This window comes from Lucilia sericata, unplaced genomic scaffold (genome assembly GCF_015586225.1).
Source record: "Lucilia sericata isolate MDLA Ls3-8-SP2 unplaced genomic scaffold, ASM1558622v1 Contig003536F_arrow, whole genome shotgun sequence".
In the NCBI taxonomy this organism is placed as follows: Eukaryota; Metazoa; Arthropoda; class Insecta; order Diptera; family Calliphoridae; genus Lucilia; species Lucilia sericata.
Window position 1 is genome coordinate 1 of NW_023996917.1, and position 15,818 is coordinate 15,818.

The 15,818-nt window shown below is 33.2% G+C and overlaps 2 protein-coding genes across 3 annotated transcripts; one reads left to right on the plus strand and one right to left on the minus strand.

The window, feature by feature from the left end:
- Positions 1-2,594: 2,594 nt before the first annotated feature.
- LOC119614853 (tyrosine-protein kinase Fer-like) lies at positions 2,595-7,961 on the plus strand (the record flags this gene model as incomplete). The annotated part of the gene is made up of 6 exons (XM_037970957.1): positions 2,595-3,002; positions 3,072-3,285; positions 3,348-3,434; positions 6,429-6,557; positions 6,630-6,812; positions 6,872-7,961. Coding segments are annotated over 6 exons (1,173 nt in total), but the record flags the coding sequence as incomplete, so codon positions are not given.
- Positions 7,962-9,729: 1,768 nt separating this feature from the next.
- Positions 9,730-13,896, minus strand: LOC119614854 (phosphotriesterase-related protein). 2 transcript variants are annotated; one of them, XM_037970958.1, is made up of 4 exons: positions 13,746-13,896; positions 10,570-11,085; positions 10,116-10,498; positions 9,730-10,058 (listed from the first exon to the last, which is right to left on the minus strand). In XM_037970958.1, exons 1-4 carry the CDS (start codon positions 13,762-13,764, stop codon positions 9,921-9,923), a joined length of 1,056 nt encoding a protein of 351 aa, XP_037826886.1. In that variant the 5' UTR covers positions 13,765-13,896; the 3' UTR covers positions 9,730-9,920. The 2 variants fall into 2 exon arrangements, with proteins under 2 accessions (XP_037826886.1, XP_037826887.1); XM_037970959.1 differs by lacking the exon at positions 13,746-13,896 and adding an exon at positions 12,772-12,831.
- Between the last annotated feature and the right edge of the window lie 1,922 nt (positions 13,897-15,818).

A 15,818-nucleotide genomic window follows, 5' to 3' on the forward strand; every position in this document is an offset into this window, starting at 1 on the left:
GTTATGTGGATCGGTCCATAATTGACCCTACCCCAATTAAGATCCCCTCCATAAAATTACTTTAACTCTCATTACTGGCTTAAAAATACCAGTATAGCGATGAAATTTGACATAAGTAAGTTACTTTCAAGCAAAAATCTCTCCACCGAATTTTATGTGGATCGGTCCATAATTGACCCTACCCCCATTAAAGGTCCCTTCAGAAAGCGACTTTAATGCTCATTACTGTATTCAAAATACAAGTATAGCGATGAAATTTGACACAAGTAAGTGTCTTACTATCAAAAATCTCTCTACCACATTTTATGTTGATCGGTCCATAATTCGCCCTACCCCCCATATAAGATCGCCATCAGAAAATGACTTTAACGCTCATTACTGGCTTAAAAATACGAGTATAGCGACGAAATTTGACAAAATTACTCTAACGCTCATTACTGTATTAAAAGTACGAGTATTGAGAGGAAATCCGACATAAGTAGTAATCCGCGTATGATTGGTCCCTGTATAAGCTTCCCTTCAGAAAATTACATTAAAATTCATTATTGGCTTAAAAATACGAGTAAAGCGATGAAATTCGATACACATAGGTTTTATACGAGTTAAAATCTCTCTACCAAATTTGGTGCGGATCGGTCCATAATTGACCCTACCCCCATTAAAGGTCCCCTTCAGAAAATTACTTATTACGATCATTTCTGGCTTAAAAATACGTGTACAGTTATGAAATTTGATGTAAAAAACTTTTATAGAAACTTAAATCTTCCTATCGAATTTCCTGCGGAAAGTATCGGTAACTTACCCTAACCGCCCATATAAGCCTGCCTCGAGAAAATTACTTTAGCGTTAATTACTGACTTAAAAATGCGAGTACAGCGTGCTATTCGATGTAAACATGTTTATATGAACCAACATCGGTCTAAAAAATTTTATGAGAAACAATTAGTTAATTTTATGAATGATCGTGGTGTTAGGGGAGCATTCCTTTTATGGCATACGGTTTGATGGTGGGTATATGTGATTCGGCACAGCCGAATATAACACTCTTACTTGTTTTTTTGTTGGTTTGACAATATCCGTACATACTTTGACATGTTATTGAAAAATTATAAACACTTTGGTGTCAATTTGAAACCAGGCGTGTATAATTTAAAAACGTCTTTTTCCCTCTGTGTATAGCCGTCTTTATTGAATATGCTATTGATTTGGTTTATTGACAAGTCTATGGACTATTCTATTAACTAGTCAATGGATTAGTCTTTTAACTATTCTATAAGCTAGTCCATTGACTATATTATAGGTGTAGTCTACATAATAGTATATAAATTATTCTATTAACTAGTACATTTACTAGTCCATGGACTAGTTTATTGGCTATATATTCACTAATCTATGGAACATTATATTGACTAGGCCATCAACTAGTCTGTTTTCTAGTCTACGAACTAATCTGTTGGCTAGAGTATGGACTAGTCAATTAATTGGTCTACGGACAATTCGCTGGACTTATCTGTTGGCTAACATATTGACTAATATGTTGACTAGTCTATGTACAGGCAGAAAAACATGGTTGTTTTAACCATGATTTAGGAGCAACATACTATGGTTAGATTTTTATAGTCTAAACATATTATGGTTATTGTAAATATTAAAAAAGGGCTTTAGCCCTTTTTGAGACGTTATAACAGCGCCAAGACAACTTTATTGTAGTATGTCATCTGAAATTCGATTCTGTCAACTTTGAAATAAAGGCTTAACATCTGACATATCTTCTTTCACTATTTCACTATCACATATCTTCGTTCACTTTCACTATTCTATAAACTAGTCCTATAGTCTATAGAATAGTCTATAAACTATTCTATTAACTAGTACATTTACTAGTCTATGGACTAGTTTATTGGCTATATATTCACTAATCTATGGAACATTCTATTGACTGGTCCATCGTCTAGTCTGTTGTCTAGTCTACGGACTATTCTATGGAATTATCTGTTGGCTAACCTATCGACTAATATGTTGACTAGTCTATGTACAGGCAGAAAAAACATGGTTGTTATAGCCATGATTTAGGAGCAACATATTATGGTTAGTTTTTTGATTGTAGTCTAAACATATTATGGTTATTGTAAATATGGTTAGAAACGTCGTTTTTAGCCCTTTTTGAGACGTTATAACAGCGCCAAGACAACTTTATTTATAAAATGTTGTATGTCATCTGAAAGTCCATTCCGTCAACTTTAAAATAAATGCTTAACATCTGACATATCTTCTTTAACCTTCGAGGTATCTTCACTTTGTTTAGCAATATGTTCAATGATTTTTAATGAAACTAAATTTCATGTTTTCTCCCTTTTTTTAAATTTTTGATAATTGCTAGAGAAAATTTTACTGAAAATTTCATAAAAAATATAACTTTTTTTGTTACTGAATTAAAATTTACTTTTCGCATGATGATGTTTTTGCTTTTAATTAAATTAGAAAATTATTTTAATATTGTTTTTATTTTTAATTTTTATATTAATTTTTAATGTACAGTTTTTTTTTAATTTGTTCCAACTAATGAAATTGACTTTAATAAGCCTCTCAATTAACTAATTCGCTTTTGTGTAATTCTATTTCGACAGTTATCTACATCCACTAATCGCCCCTTATACGAAGAAGAATGGTTCCATGGTGTATTACCAAGAGAAGAAGTCGTACGTTTACTTAATAATGAAGGTGATTTCTTGGTACGCGAAACAATACGCAATGAAGAAAGTCAAATTGTATTGAGTGTCTGCTGGAATGGTCATAAACATTTTATAGTCCAAACTACAGTTGATGGACATTTTCGTTTCGAAGGGCCACCTTTTCCCAGTATACAAGAATTGATTTTACATCAATATCAATCGGAATTGCCAGTAACCGTTAAATCGGGAGCCATATTGAGAAGGCCCATATGTCGAGAAATTTGGGAATTAAGTAATGATGATGTAGTGTTATTGGAAAAGATTGGCAGGGTAAGTGAGACAATTTTCTTTATAGTAATAATTAAAAAATATAATTCTATTTTTGTTGTTTTTTTCCAGGGTAACTTTGGTGATGTTTATAAGGCAAAATTAAAATCCACCAATTTGGATGTTGCAGTCAAAACTTGTCGTATGACTTTACCCGATGAACAGAAACGTAAATTCTTACAGGAAGGTCGCATTTTAAAACAATACGATCATCCTAATATTGTTAAATTAATTGGTATTTGTGTTCAAAAGCAGCCCATTATGATTGTTATGGAATTGGTACCAGGTTGGTGTTGTTATTATAGACTTTATATATAGGTTTCTAATGTTCTTTTTAACTTGTTTAAGGTGGTTCTTTATTAAATTACTTGCGTAAAAATTCAAACAATTTAACCACACGCCAACAAATGGGCATGTGTCGTGATGCAGCTGCCGGTAAGTTAATACAATTATTGTTACATAATCCATCTAAAATTGGCTATCTTGGACTAGACTATACACTAGGCTATCGACTACACTATAGACAAGACTATAGTCTAGTCTATAGATTAGTTTATAGATTAGACTAGACAGAACTAAACTATAGACTAGAATAGACTATACACTACACAATAGACTAGAATAGACTGTAGACTTCACTATAGACTGAACTATGAAACAGACTATAGAATAGACTATAAACTAGACTTCGACTAGACTATAGACTTGACTATCGACTAGACTATAGACTAGACTATAGACTAGACTATAGACTAGACTATAGACTAGACTATAGACTAGACTATAGACTAGACTATAGACTAGACTATAGACTAGACTATAGACTAGACTATAGACTAGACTATAGACTAGACTATAGACTAGACTATAGACTAGACTATAGACTAGACTATAGACTAGACTAGATTATAGACTAGACTATAGACTAGACTAGATTATAGACTAGACTATAGACTAGACTAGATTATAGACTAGACTATAGACTAGACTATATACTAGACTATAGACTAGACTATAGACTAGACTATAGACTAGACTAGATTATAGACTAGACTATAGACTAGACTAGATTATAGACTAGACTATAGACTAGACTATATACTAGTCTATAGACTAGACTATAGACTAGACTATAGACTAGACTATAGACTAGACTAGACTATAGACTAGACTAGACTAGACTAGACTAGACTAGACTAGACTAGACTAGACTAGACTATAGACTAGACTAGACTATAGACTAGACTAGACTATAGACTAGACTATAGACTAGACTATAGACTAGACTATAGACTAGACTATAGACTGGACTATCGACTAGACTATAGACTAGACTATAGACTAGACTATAGACTAGACTATAGACTAGACTATAGACTAGACTATAGACTAGACTATAGACTAGACTATAGACTAGACTATAGACTAGACTATAGACTAGACTAGATTATAGACTAGACTATAGACTAGACTAGATTATAGACTAGACTATAGACTAGACTATATACTAGACTATACACTAGACTATAGACTAGACTATAGACTAGACTATAGACTAGACTATAGACTAGACTATAGACTAGACTAGACTATAGACTAGACTAGACTAGACTATAGACTAGACTAGACTAGACTAGACTAGACTAGACTAGACTATAGACTAGACTAGACTAGACTAGACTATAGACTAGACTATAGACTAGACTATAGACTAGACTAGACTATAGACTAGACTATAGACTAGACTATAGACTAGACTATAGACTAGACTATCGACTAGACTATAGACTAGACTATCGACTAGACTATAGACTAGACTATAGACTAGACTATAGACTAGACTATAGACTAGACTATAGACTAGACTATAGACTAGACTATAGACTAGACTATAGACTAGACTATAGACTAGACTATAGACTAGACTATAGACTAGACTATAGACTAGACTATAGACTAGACTATAGACTAGACTATAGACTAGACTAGACTATAGACTAGACTATAGACTAGACTAGACTAGAGACTAGACTATAGACTAGACTATAGACTAGACTATAGACTAGACTATAGACTAGACTATCGACTAAGACTATAGACTAGACCTATCGATAGACTATAGACTAGACTATAGACTAGACTATAGACTAGACTATAGACTAGACTATAGACTAGACTATAGACTAGACTATAGACTAGACTATAGACTAGACTATAGACTAGACTATAGACTAGACTATAGACTAGACTATAGACTATACTATAGACTAGACTATAGACTACTAGACTATACTAGACTATAGACTAGACTATAGACTAGACTATAGACTAGACATAGACTAGCTATAGACTAGACTAACTATAGACTAGACGATCAGACTAGACTAAGACTAGACTATAGACTAGACTATAGACTAGACTATAGACTAGACTATCGACTAGACTATAGACTAGAGACTATCGACTAGACTATAGACTAGACTATAGACTAGACTATAGACTAGACTATAGACTAGACTGTAGACTAGACTATAGACTAGACTATAGACTAGACTATAGACTAGACTATAGACTAGACTAGACTATAGACTAGACTAGACTATAGACTAGACTAGACTATAGACTAGACTATAGACTAGACTAGACTATAGACTAGACTATCGACTAGACTATAGACTAGACTATAGACTAGACTATAGACTAGACTATAGACTAGACTATAGACTAGACTATAGACTAGACTATAGACTAGACTATAGACTAGACTATAGACTAGACTATAGACTAGACTAGACTATAGACTAGACTACAGACTAGACTATAGACTAGACTATAGACTAGACTATAGACTAGACTATAGACTAGACTATCGACTAGACTATAGACTAGACTATCGACTAGACTATAGACTAGACTATAGACTAGACTAGACTATAGACTAGACTATAGACTGGACTATAGACTAGACTATCGACTAGACTATAGACTAGACTATAGACTAGACTATAGACTAGACTATAGACTAGACTATAGACTAGACTATAGACTAGACTATAGACTAGACTATAGACTAGACTATAGACTAGACTAGACTAGACTATAGACTAGACTATAGACTAGACTATAGACTAGACTATAGACTAGACTATAGACTAGACTATAGACTAGACTATAGACTCGACTATAGACTGGACTGTAGATTAGACTATAGACTATACAATCGACTAGACTATACACTAGACTATAGACCAGACTATTGACTAGACTCTAGACTAGACTATAGACGAGACTATAGACGAGACTATAGACTAGACTATAGACTAGACTATAGAATAGACTATAGACTAGACTATAGACTAGACTATAGAATAGACTATAGACTAGGCTATAGGTTTATTTTTATTAATTCAATTATTTCTAAAATTACAGGAATGCGTTATTTGGAATCTAAAAATTGCATACATCGCGATTTAGCAGCACGCAACTGTTTGGTCGATCTAGAAAGTTCAGTTAAAATATCAGATTTTGGCATGTCACGTGAAGAAGAGGAATATATAGGTAAATAACTAAATTATAACCCTTTAAACCCTTTAAAACATATAAATAATAAAATACTTAATTTACATTTAGTATCGGATGGTATGAAACAAATTCCCGTCAAATGGACAGCACCAGAAGCCTTAAACTTTGGCAAATATACATCACTGTGTGATGTCTGGTCTTATGGCATCTTAATGTGGGAAATATTTTCCAGAGGTGATACACCCTACTCGGGAATGACAAATTCTAAGGCTAGAGAAAAAATTGATGCAGGTAAGTTTCAAATTTGAGCCAAAAACTTTACAAGATTTAAAATTTTCTTTATTCTAAAGGTTATCGCATGCCAGCTCCTTGCAATACTCCTCCCGAAATGTATCGTTTAATGTTAAAATGCTGGACTGCCGAAGCTGAATCTCGTCCACATTTCGATGAAATTTATAATGTCGTCGATGCACTGATTTTACGTTTAGATAATAGTCATTAAAATTATTATTATTACACTCATCATAATCACATAACCTAACATACCCCTACCAATCCTCAATCACAACTTCAACTACAGCCTAAACATTACAACCACAAAAAATAATTATTTTATGCCTAACATTTATTATTTATTAACATTAAAGCCTACATTTTAGTTTTTTTAGCATAAATACATACTTAAGGTGATACCAAGTAAAACTGAGCAAAAATATATATATAAAAAAATAATGTATAAAAGATCATAAAATTTATGTCATATTGCAACGAAAAAATATTTTTGAAAAAAACAGTCGCTTTTTCGAAACGATCAAATAAATATTTTTTTAAACACATTTTTATATACTACGTAAGAGCATTTTACTCAAAATCAAGCTAATTAAAGAGAAGCAATTTGGAAATGTTTCAGTTTCTTAAAAAGTTGTCTCTTTAATCTATATCATTATAATGTGCCAAAACTATTGAAAAAAAAAACTTTAACAAAAACAAAAAACGTAAGAGTTTTGCAACAAATTTATTTCTTTTTTATTTAGTTTTATATTTTATTATCTTTTTCGTTTTGTTATTTATTTAGTTTTTGTTTTTTATTGTACATTGATTTCCTTATGAATTATTATTCAATTTTGACACTTTATAGATCAGAAATTTATTAAAGTGTCTCTCTGTAAGACGAATTTTTACATGCATAATACATCTTAGATATTTAACTTTAATTTTTGATTTTAAATTCAAAATTAAAAAAATCGTTTGTTTTAGTTGTATAAATTAATATATTAAATAGTTTTTAATCGCTTTAATTTGTTGTATAAAATTTATGTTTCAAAAATCGATTATTAAGTAATAATTACAAATTATATTTTATTTTTAAGTTAAAATGCTATAAATATTACAAGAAATATAAAAATCAAGTATATATACAATAAAATTTTGAAATATATGAATATAAATATGGAGCAATTTTATTTTATTTATTTGCATAAATGCTCCGCAATTTATCGCCTAAGAATATTATAATAAAATTCTAGATAGATAGGTAGATAGATAGATAGATAGATAGATAGATAGATAGATAGATAGATAGATAGATAGATAGATAGATAGCTCGCTCGCTCGCTCTCGCTCGCTCGCTAGCTCGCTCGCTCGCTCGCTCGCTCGCTCGCTGCTCGCTCGCTCGCTCGCTCCTCGCTCGCTCGCTCGCTCGCTCGCTCGCTCGCTCGCTCTCGCTCGCTCGCTCGCTCGCTCGCTCGCTCGCTCGCTCGCTCGCTCGCTCGCTCGCTCGCGCTCGCTCGCTCTCTCGCTCGCTCGCTCGCTCGCTCGCTCGCTCGCTTCGCTCGCTCGCTCGCTCGCTCGCTCGCTCGCTCGCTCGCTCGCTCGCTCGCTCGCTCGCTCGCTCGCTCGCTCGCTCTCTCGCTCGCTCGCTCGTTCGCTCGCTCGCCGCTCCTCGCGCTCGCTCGCTCCTCGCTCGCTCGCTCGCTCGCTGCTCGCTCGCTCGCTCGCTCGCTCGCTCGCTCGCTCGCTCCGCTCGCTCGCTCGCTCGCTCGCTCGCTCGCTCTCGCTCGCTCGCTCGCTCGCTCGCTCGCTCGCTCGCTCGCTCGCTCGCTCGGTCGCTCGGTCGCTCGCTCGCTCGCTCGCTCGCTCGCTCGCTCGCTCGCTCGCTCGCTCGCATCGCTCGCTCGCTCGCTCGCTCGCTCGCTCGCTCCTACGCTCGCTCGCTCGCTCGCTCGCTCGCTCGCTCGCTCGCTCGCTCGCTCCCTCCCGCGCTCGCTCGCTCGCCTCCCTCCCTCCCTCGCTCGGTCTCCCCCCCCCCTCCGTGCCCTCGCGTTCTCGCCCCGTTTCCCCCAGCCCGCTCTCGTTTTCTCCGGTCTTCCCCCCTTGCTCTTCTTTTACTAGAGCGAGAAGAAATATGGACCGTGAATTTAACACCCAGATAATTGGAGATGTAAAAAAGAAGCCAGAGATATTCTAATCCGAAAATGGCAAGAAAGATGGGATTGTGATGAAAAAGGTGGGTGGACTCATGGGTTAATACCAGATATCAGAAACTGGATTAACCGAAAACACGGTACTATTACATAACATAAATGATGACCGGACATGATAACTTTCACTTATACTTGATGCGATTCAAGATTAAGGAAAATTCCTACTGCGATGATTGTAGGGCAGCTGATGATAACGTCGAACATTCACTGTTCAAAATGGGCCGAAAGAAGACTAACCTTAAACTTATATATTGGAGCTATATTAACACCGGAAAATATTGTGTCAGAAATGCTAAAGAGATTAGAGGACTCTACACGAGATATATTTCGTTTCTCTTTTAAATGGTCTGGTATACTTACCATCATCCAGTAGTTTTAAACAATTATATAATTAGAATTTTTTGAAATACCATTCGAAATCGTTTTGATCTCTTTTATATAAGTATCCTCAGTTGTTAGCATAGTTAAGAAACAAACGCTGAAAACACCTCCGTTTTACTTCTTACTTTAAACACCCAGAAAGATTTCACCAGAAACTATAAAATCAAGAAATTATTTCACTCAAAAAGAAGTTAAAGTCGGTTATACCAGTTCTATATTTATCTTAGAATATGTGACAATTCTTTTTAATAATTTTGGTTGTTTAAAACTCCTTAATAAATTATTGGAGATTATGTAATTTACTTGCTGTGCAACGGTCTTCGAAGATAACAAAAGTGACAATATTTTCTTCAAGTCATTGGATCAGATTAATATTAAGTTAAAACATTTTCAATTATATGAAGACATAACAATTTATTAATAATATATTTACATAATTATTTTAATGTAAAAATTTCATTAAAAACAATGAGAAAATAATTAATACGAAGTAAAAACAAAATAATAAACAACACGAATACATAAAAAATACAATTTAAATATTAAACTCTAACCATTTGGCGGGATTGACGACAGTCATTTGTTCAACTTGTTCCACAGATAAGCCTTTGGCGAACATGCGAGGCAAAACATTCATATGAACATGATGATAACCATGACCACCATACGATGTCTAAAAACAATTAAATCATTAAAACAACAAAAAATTACGAATAACAAAAATACTTACCAAACGATGTTTAGTGTGAATATCGTGGGACATAAGAATACGATCAACTAAACCTTCGTCAATAAGTTTCATAAGATTATTAATACGTTGAGCATCCGAGGGCATATCAACATTGATATTAAGTTGATACAATGAACATTCAGTGCCAAAGAGATCGTACTGTAGATAACAGCCCAATTTCGAGAATTCCAACAATTGATCGATATCGTAAATGGTACGATCCAAATGAGACATAACGCACTTATTTGCTTTGCCGCCGGCTTCCAAATACAAACGCATAATTTCAAAGGGAGCTTGAGCATCACGACCCGGATGGAAGGAAACACCACAGCCTAAAACTTCCTGGATTTCGCCCGTAGCCTTAATAGCACGTTTCTCAAAATCTTGTACATGATCATATAAAATGAATGTTTAACTTCATACTTTCTTAAAATATTTGATATTTATAGCTCACCATGTATGGGATAAACACTACCAACTTCACCTATGAAACCACATTTCACCATGCCCACACCTTCTACCTCAATGCCAGTAATAATTTCCTTAGAATACAAATCAGTCATTTGTTCCACAGTCATCTTAAGATGATCGGGTTCCTGCAAATCATGTACATAATGCCCAGTACCAGCCACAATATGTACACCAGTTTTCTTGGCAGCCTCTACCATAAACTCCATATTTCTTTTAAGACCATGAGAACTATTTTCTACTATAGTGCCACCACCAAACTTCTTATACAATTCAATATCCTTGAGAGCAGCATTACGCGAATCTTCATCGTAGAAACGTACATTGTCCATGGAAGAATAAGGATATTGACGTACATAGCCCAAATTTTCCATACATATTTTCTTATTCAAAAATGGCTTAAAATCCTCCGGTGGATCACAATGAAAGTGTTCGAAATCGAGTGCAATATGTTCGTGAGTAAGAGTACGGCCCAAAAGATTGGGGTCAATTGCACCCAAAACTGTTAAGAACAAAAAAGAAAACAAAAGATTAAAATGGATTGAAAAATATGATAAACATTGTAAGATAGTGAACGTATTTAAATCGCAATTTATTTAATTAGTGGAAAATAATGAGGGGAGCAAATTGTATCTGTTGTCAGATCTTAATATTTTATCTAAAAAATGATTAAACAAATGATTTATTACTTTCAAGGGGTCTGTGTGAAGTGGTAGTGAGTACTAGTGATACATTTTACTACTCTTTATATTATTTGATGCTTTTTGTAATTGTATGATCGTTATTCCGAATATTTGACTATAAACTGGACTACAAACTAGACTATAGACTAGACTACATAGTATATTACTGACTATATTTTGGACTGGTTTTTGGACTAGACCATAAGCTAAAATATATACTGGACTACAGAATAGACACTATAGACTAGACTATAGACTAGACTATAGACTAGACTATAGACTAGACTACAGACTAGACTATAGACTAGACTATAGACTAGACTATAGACTAGACTATAGACTAGACTATAGACTAGACTATAGACTAGACTATAGACTAGACTAGAGACTAGACTATACGCGGACCCCCAATATATATATATATATATATATATATATATATATATATATATATATATATATATATATATATGTACTCCTATTGGCTTGTTGTTAGTTGCTTGCATAATATTCCAGCAAAAAAAATTTGAAGTTGTTAAAGAAGAAGGGATATTTTCATGATTTCTTTTGTACGTATTCTATTTAATGCGTTTTAAATACATGCCTAAATTCTAATAAATTTGTCATCAGTGAAGGCATGAAAAATGCACCCAAATTCACTCATGTAACTCCACTATAGGAATTGTAATATTTTACTATAATTTGGTATTCTCTTAGGAGATTTAACGAAAACGTGCATTTCATACAATAAATATTAAAAATGACATTAATTTTTTATTAGATTTTTGTTTTTGTAGGTACCTACCTACCTAGTAATATTAAGTCCATTTTAACATTAATAAGAGAAGGAAAAAAACGAGACTGCTTAACGGATTTTAAAACACAATGGGTATTTTTCCTCTGCATGAATTTAAATCCAATAAAAATCAGTTATGTTTTATCTTATTTTATTTTTATCAATATCACGCAAAAAAAATTTAAATATTGATAACTAAATCGAAATACCATTATTAATGCATTTTTAAATAAATATAGTGCACTAATGAAAATTCGCTTGAGAATCATCGAATATTCATTGGTTATAAGAACTCATTTAAATGACGAACTATTTTTCCAAATACGAACACATGCATGCCAATGACACGCTAATGTTAAAATCATGCATGTTTCCCCTAAATATGAACCAGTTCATTATCAGTTCAACCCATGCATTTACTACTTTTTTTGCACGTCTTTTTTTGCTGGGATATTATTGAAATACCTGTTTATCCCTTAACTAAACACTCTGGTAATTCCGATTATTTAGCATTATTGGAGTACATGATCCGTTAAGTAGTTCTATGTATGGATCTAGCCATGGATCATGTTAATTTTTTGTAAACAACATGATCCATTGCCTGTAAACAAAGGACCATGATACGGATCATGTACTCCCGTAATTTTAGCAAGGGAGTAGTTTTGGCATTACTCTGATGTAATGCATATTTGTATTACATGGTCCTCACCTAGAACATCACAATGTTAACTGGAGTTAGCTTTTTCCATATATTTGGATTAGTTTTGGACCAATCCTTTACCTTTTTGCACGCTCAATTTTTGCAGGACAGTTAACTTTTATGAAATTATTATTAATTTTTAATATTTATAAATGCTGAATAGTGTTAATTTTTGTTATACTTTTGCGGATGCCTTGCCGTCCACGGACCCCATTTGGGAAACGTAGAGCGTTGTTCATATCTGTAGCCATCGATCAAGAACTTGATACTGAGTACGATCAATAATAAATTTACGGCTTTAACGATATATTCGAATAATGAAAGAAATTATCGAATCGAAATTTCGATAGTCTATTGTCTAGTCTCTAGTGCTGTCTATAGTCCATAGTATAGTCTTAAGTCTAGTCTATAGTATAGTATATTGTCTAGTCTATAGGCTAGTCTTTAGTCTAATCTATGGTCTAGTCCGTAGTCTAGTCTATAGTCTAGTCTATAGTCTAGTCTATAGTCTAGTCTATAGTCTAGTCTATAGTCTAGTCTATAGTCTAGTCTATAGTCTAGTCTATAGTCTAGTCTATAGTCTAGTCTATAGTCTAGTCTATAGTCTAGTCTAGTCTAGTCTAGTCTAGTCTATAGTCTAGTCTATAGTCTAGTCTATAGTCTAGTCTATAGTCTAGTCTATAGTCTAGTCTATAGTCTAGTCTATAGTCTAGTCTATAGTCTAGTCTATAGTCTAGTCTATAGTCTAGTCTATAGTCTAGTCTATAGTCTAGTCTATTAGTCTATAGTCTAGTCTATAGTCTAGTCTATAGTCTAGTCTATAGTCTAGTCTATAGTCTAGTCTATAGCCTAGTCTATAGTTTCGATTCGATTTTGAAATTACAGCGAATTTTACTCGTTGCTAAACATACGATTCGTTTAATATTATTGTATTAATTAATTTCTTTTTAAATCGCTATAATTTTATTTTGTTTATAACTCACCGGTTTGAACAATTGGCATTTTTTGTTAGCAAATATTTGTTTAATTAAATAAGTAAAAATATAATAACAAAGCTGTAGTTAAATTAGAACTTTACTTTCCGCGACTTCAACTGCACTTGTTAAATGTTCGTTATATACTGAAACTCAACTGATGAATATCAATTCTGGAATCTGGTATATGGAGTTAAATTGTGGGTGAGTATACGTGCACCAAGCAAATAAAAATCAACAAGTAAGAAAGAAAGAATAATCGAGCATGGTCCACCATATGATACCCTACAACTGTTGAAATTTTACGATAAAGCCTCGTTATTTTTTATCGATTTATTGACAAAAAAAACTGATTTCTGAATGACTTATATGGTTCTTAAGGATTATTTCTTTAGAGTCTAGGGTCAGTACAAAGCCAGTTGGACAGACATTAGTATAACTTAAGGTGGACATTACAAACATCAATACAAACGCATAATGCTCTTCCTCCACTATAGTGGTGTAGGGTATAAAAAAGAGTGTAAACATTATTATTTGTTGCTTGTTTTTGTAGTCCAAAAAATAATAGTAATAAAAACAAAATAAGAGATAAAAAATAATCGAAAATACATATAAACAAATCTTAACACAACGAAATTTGATAAGCTGATCCCATTTAAAAACAAAAACATAAAGAAACATACAAGAATTGATTCTTTGTAGGATTTCTTTAAAAAAATTTGAGAATTTGTTCTAAACAACTACAACAACTAGTGCTATCCCCATTACTACTGGAAGCCCTTCTGTGAAACATTGTTGTGATTCCAAAGTACTTTTAAGAAGATTTCAAGAAACGAGTTAAACCCACAAATCCCGGGACTAAGGATTTTTCAAATTGCAATCGGGAACCCGGGATCTTCGGAGGTCAGGAATTTTACGAGATTTTGGAAATTTCATAATTTTTATTAAGGCAATTTAATGCTGAAAAACTAACTTTCTAAAAGAAGATTTATATCGAAGTTAGGGTGAAATAGGATCTGATTCTCATATAATCTGGTAAAGGGATTTATTTAATAGAAGATTTAGTTATACTAACTTCCATCTCGATACTAATAGTTATAAGTCAATTATGCCCCTTTTGGTTAATTTCCAATGTGGAGTTTATATGGGAGCTAGGGTCATATAAAACTTAGTTATTCCGATTTTTGAATAGAACCTAGTATTCTTGCCTTAGTTATGAACTATGGGGTCTAGGTAAAATAATTGAACAGTTTTAACCATTTTCAGTAGGCTTTGTCCTTGGGTCGAGAACCACTTATGGACCTAAATCATCAAAATATCTTTAAAATTGTACCTTGCTTACATGATTTACCAGTATTTTTATGCTATACAAACGCTTAATAGCTTCCCTGGTATGGTAGCGATGTAGACATATTCGTCCGCCCCTATATCTGTCTATTGAAGGCAAGTAGAAGTAAAACGAAATGGCCAATATAACTCCGCCATAAAAGTTTAAAGTACTCAGAACTGATAGCAGTATGATTAAGTAGTTTTTAAACTCTGTACAAATTAAAAAGATTAATGCCAATATATTAATGTTTATTGTTTAATATAACAAACATTGCTAAATAAAAGTTAAACTATATTAACTAAGTTTACTATGTAAATAAATTACCTAGCAAGTAGTAAATTAACATGATAAACTTGTTGGTTTGGCATACATTCAGAATGTATCTTTAAGATATATACATACATATATTTTATTCTAAGCACATCTACATATATTTATATAAAAGTATCTTGAAAAGTATGTTCACTTAATATTATTATATTGTTTTGCAATTAGATATTCATACATAGTACATACTACTACTGAACGTTGCATTTAACACAATAATTTCTTATCTAAAAATATCAAATGTTTAAATATTTTATTAAATTTAATCCTCTTTATTTAGTTATCATATGTTAGATAATTGCACTAAACGATGATTAAATTTAAAATAAATAAATAAATAAATATTATTAGGAATATTTTCAAACATATCTATAGGGTTTTTCATTAAGAACGATGTATGTACGAAACGATTTTTTGGAATGTGA

What these genes read in the sequence shown, in the direction of transcription:
- LOC119614854 (XM_037970958.1), bottom strand. An exon ending in TAGTGTTTATCCCATACATG is followed by an intron (nt 10,499 to 10,569) that starts GTGAGCTATAAA and finishes ATCATGTACAAG; the next exon opens with ATTTTGAGAAACGTGCTATT. An exon ending in TTCACACTAAACATCGTTTG is followed by an intron (nt 10,059 to 10,115) that starts GTAAGTATTTTT and finishes AATTGTTTTTAG; the next exon opens with ACATCGTATGGTGGTCATGG.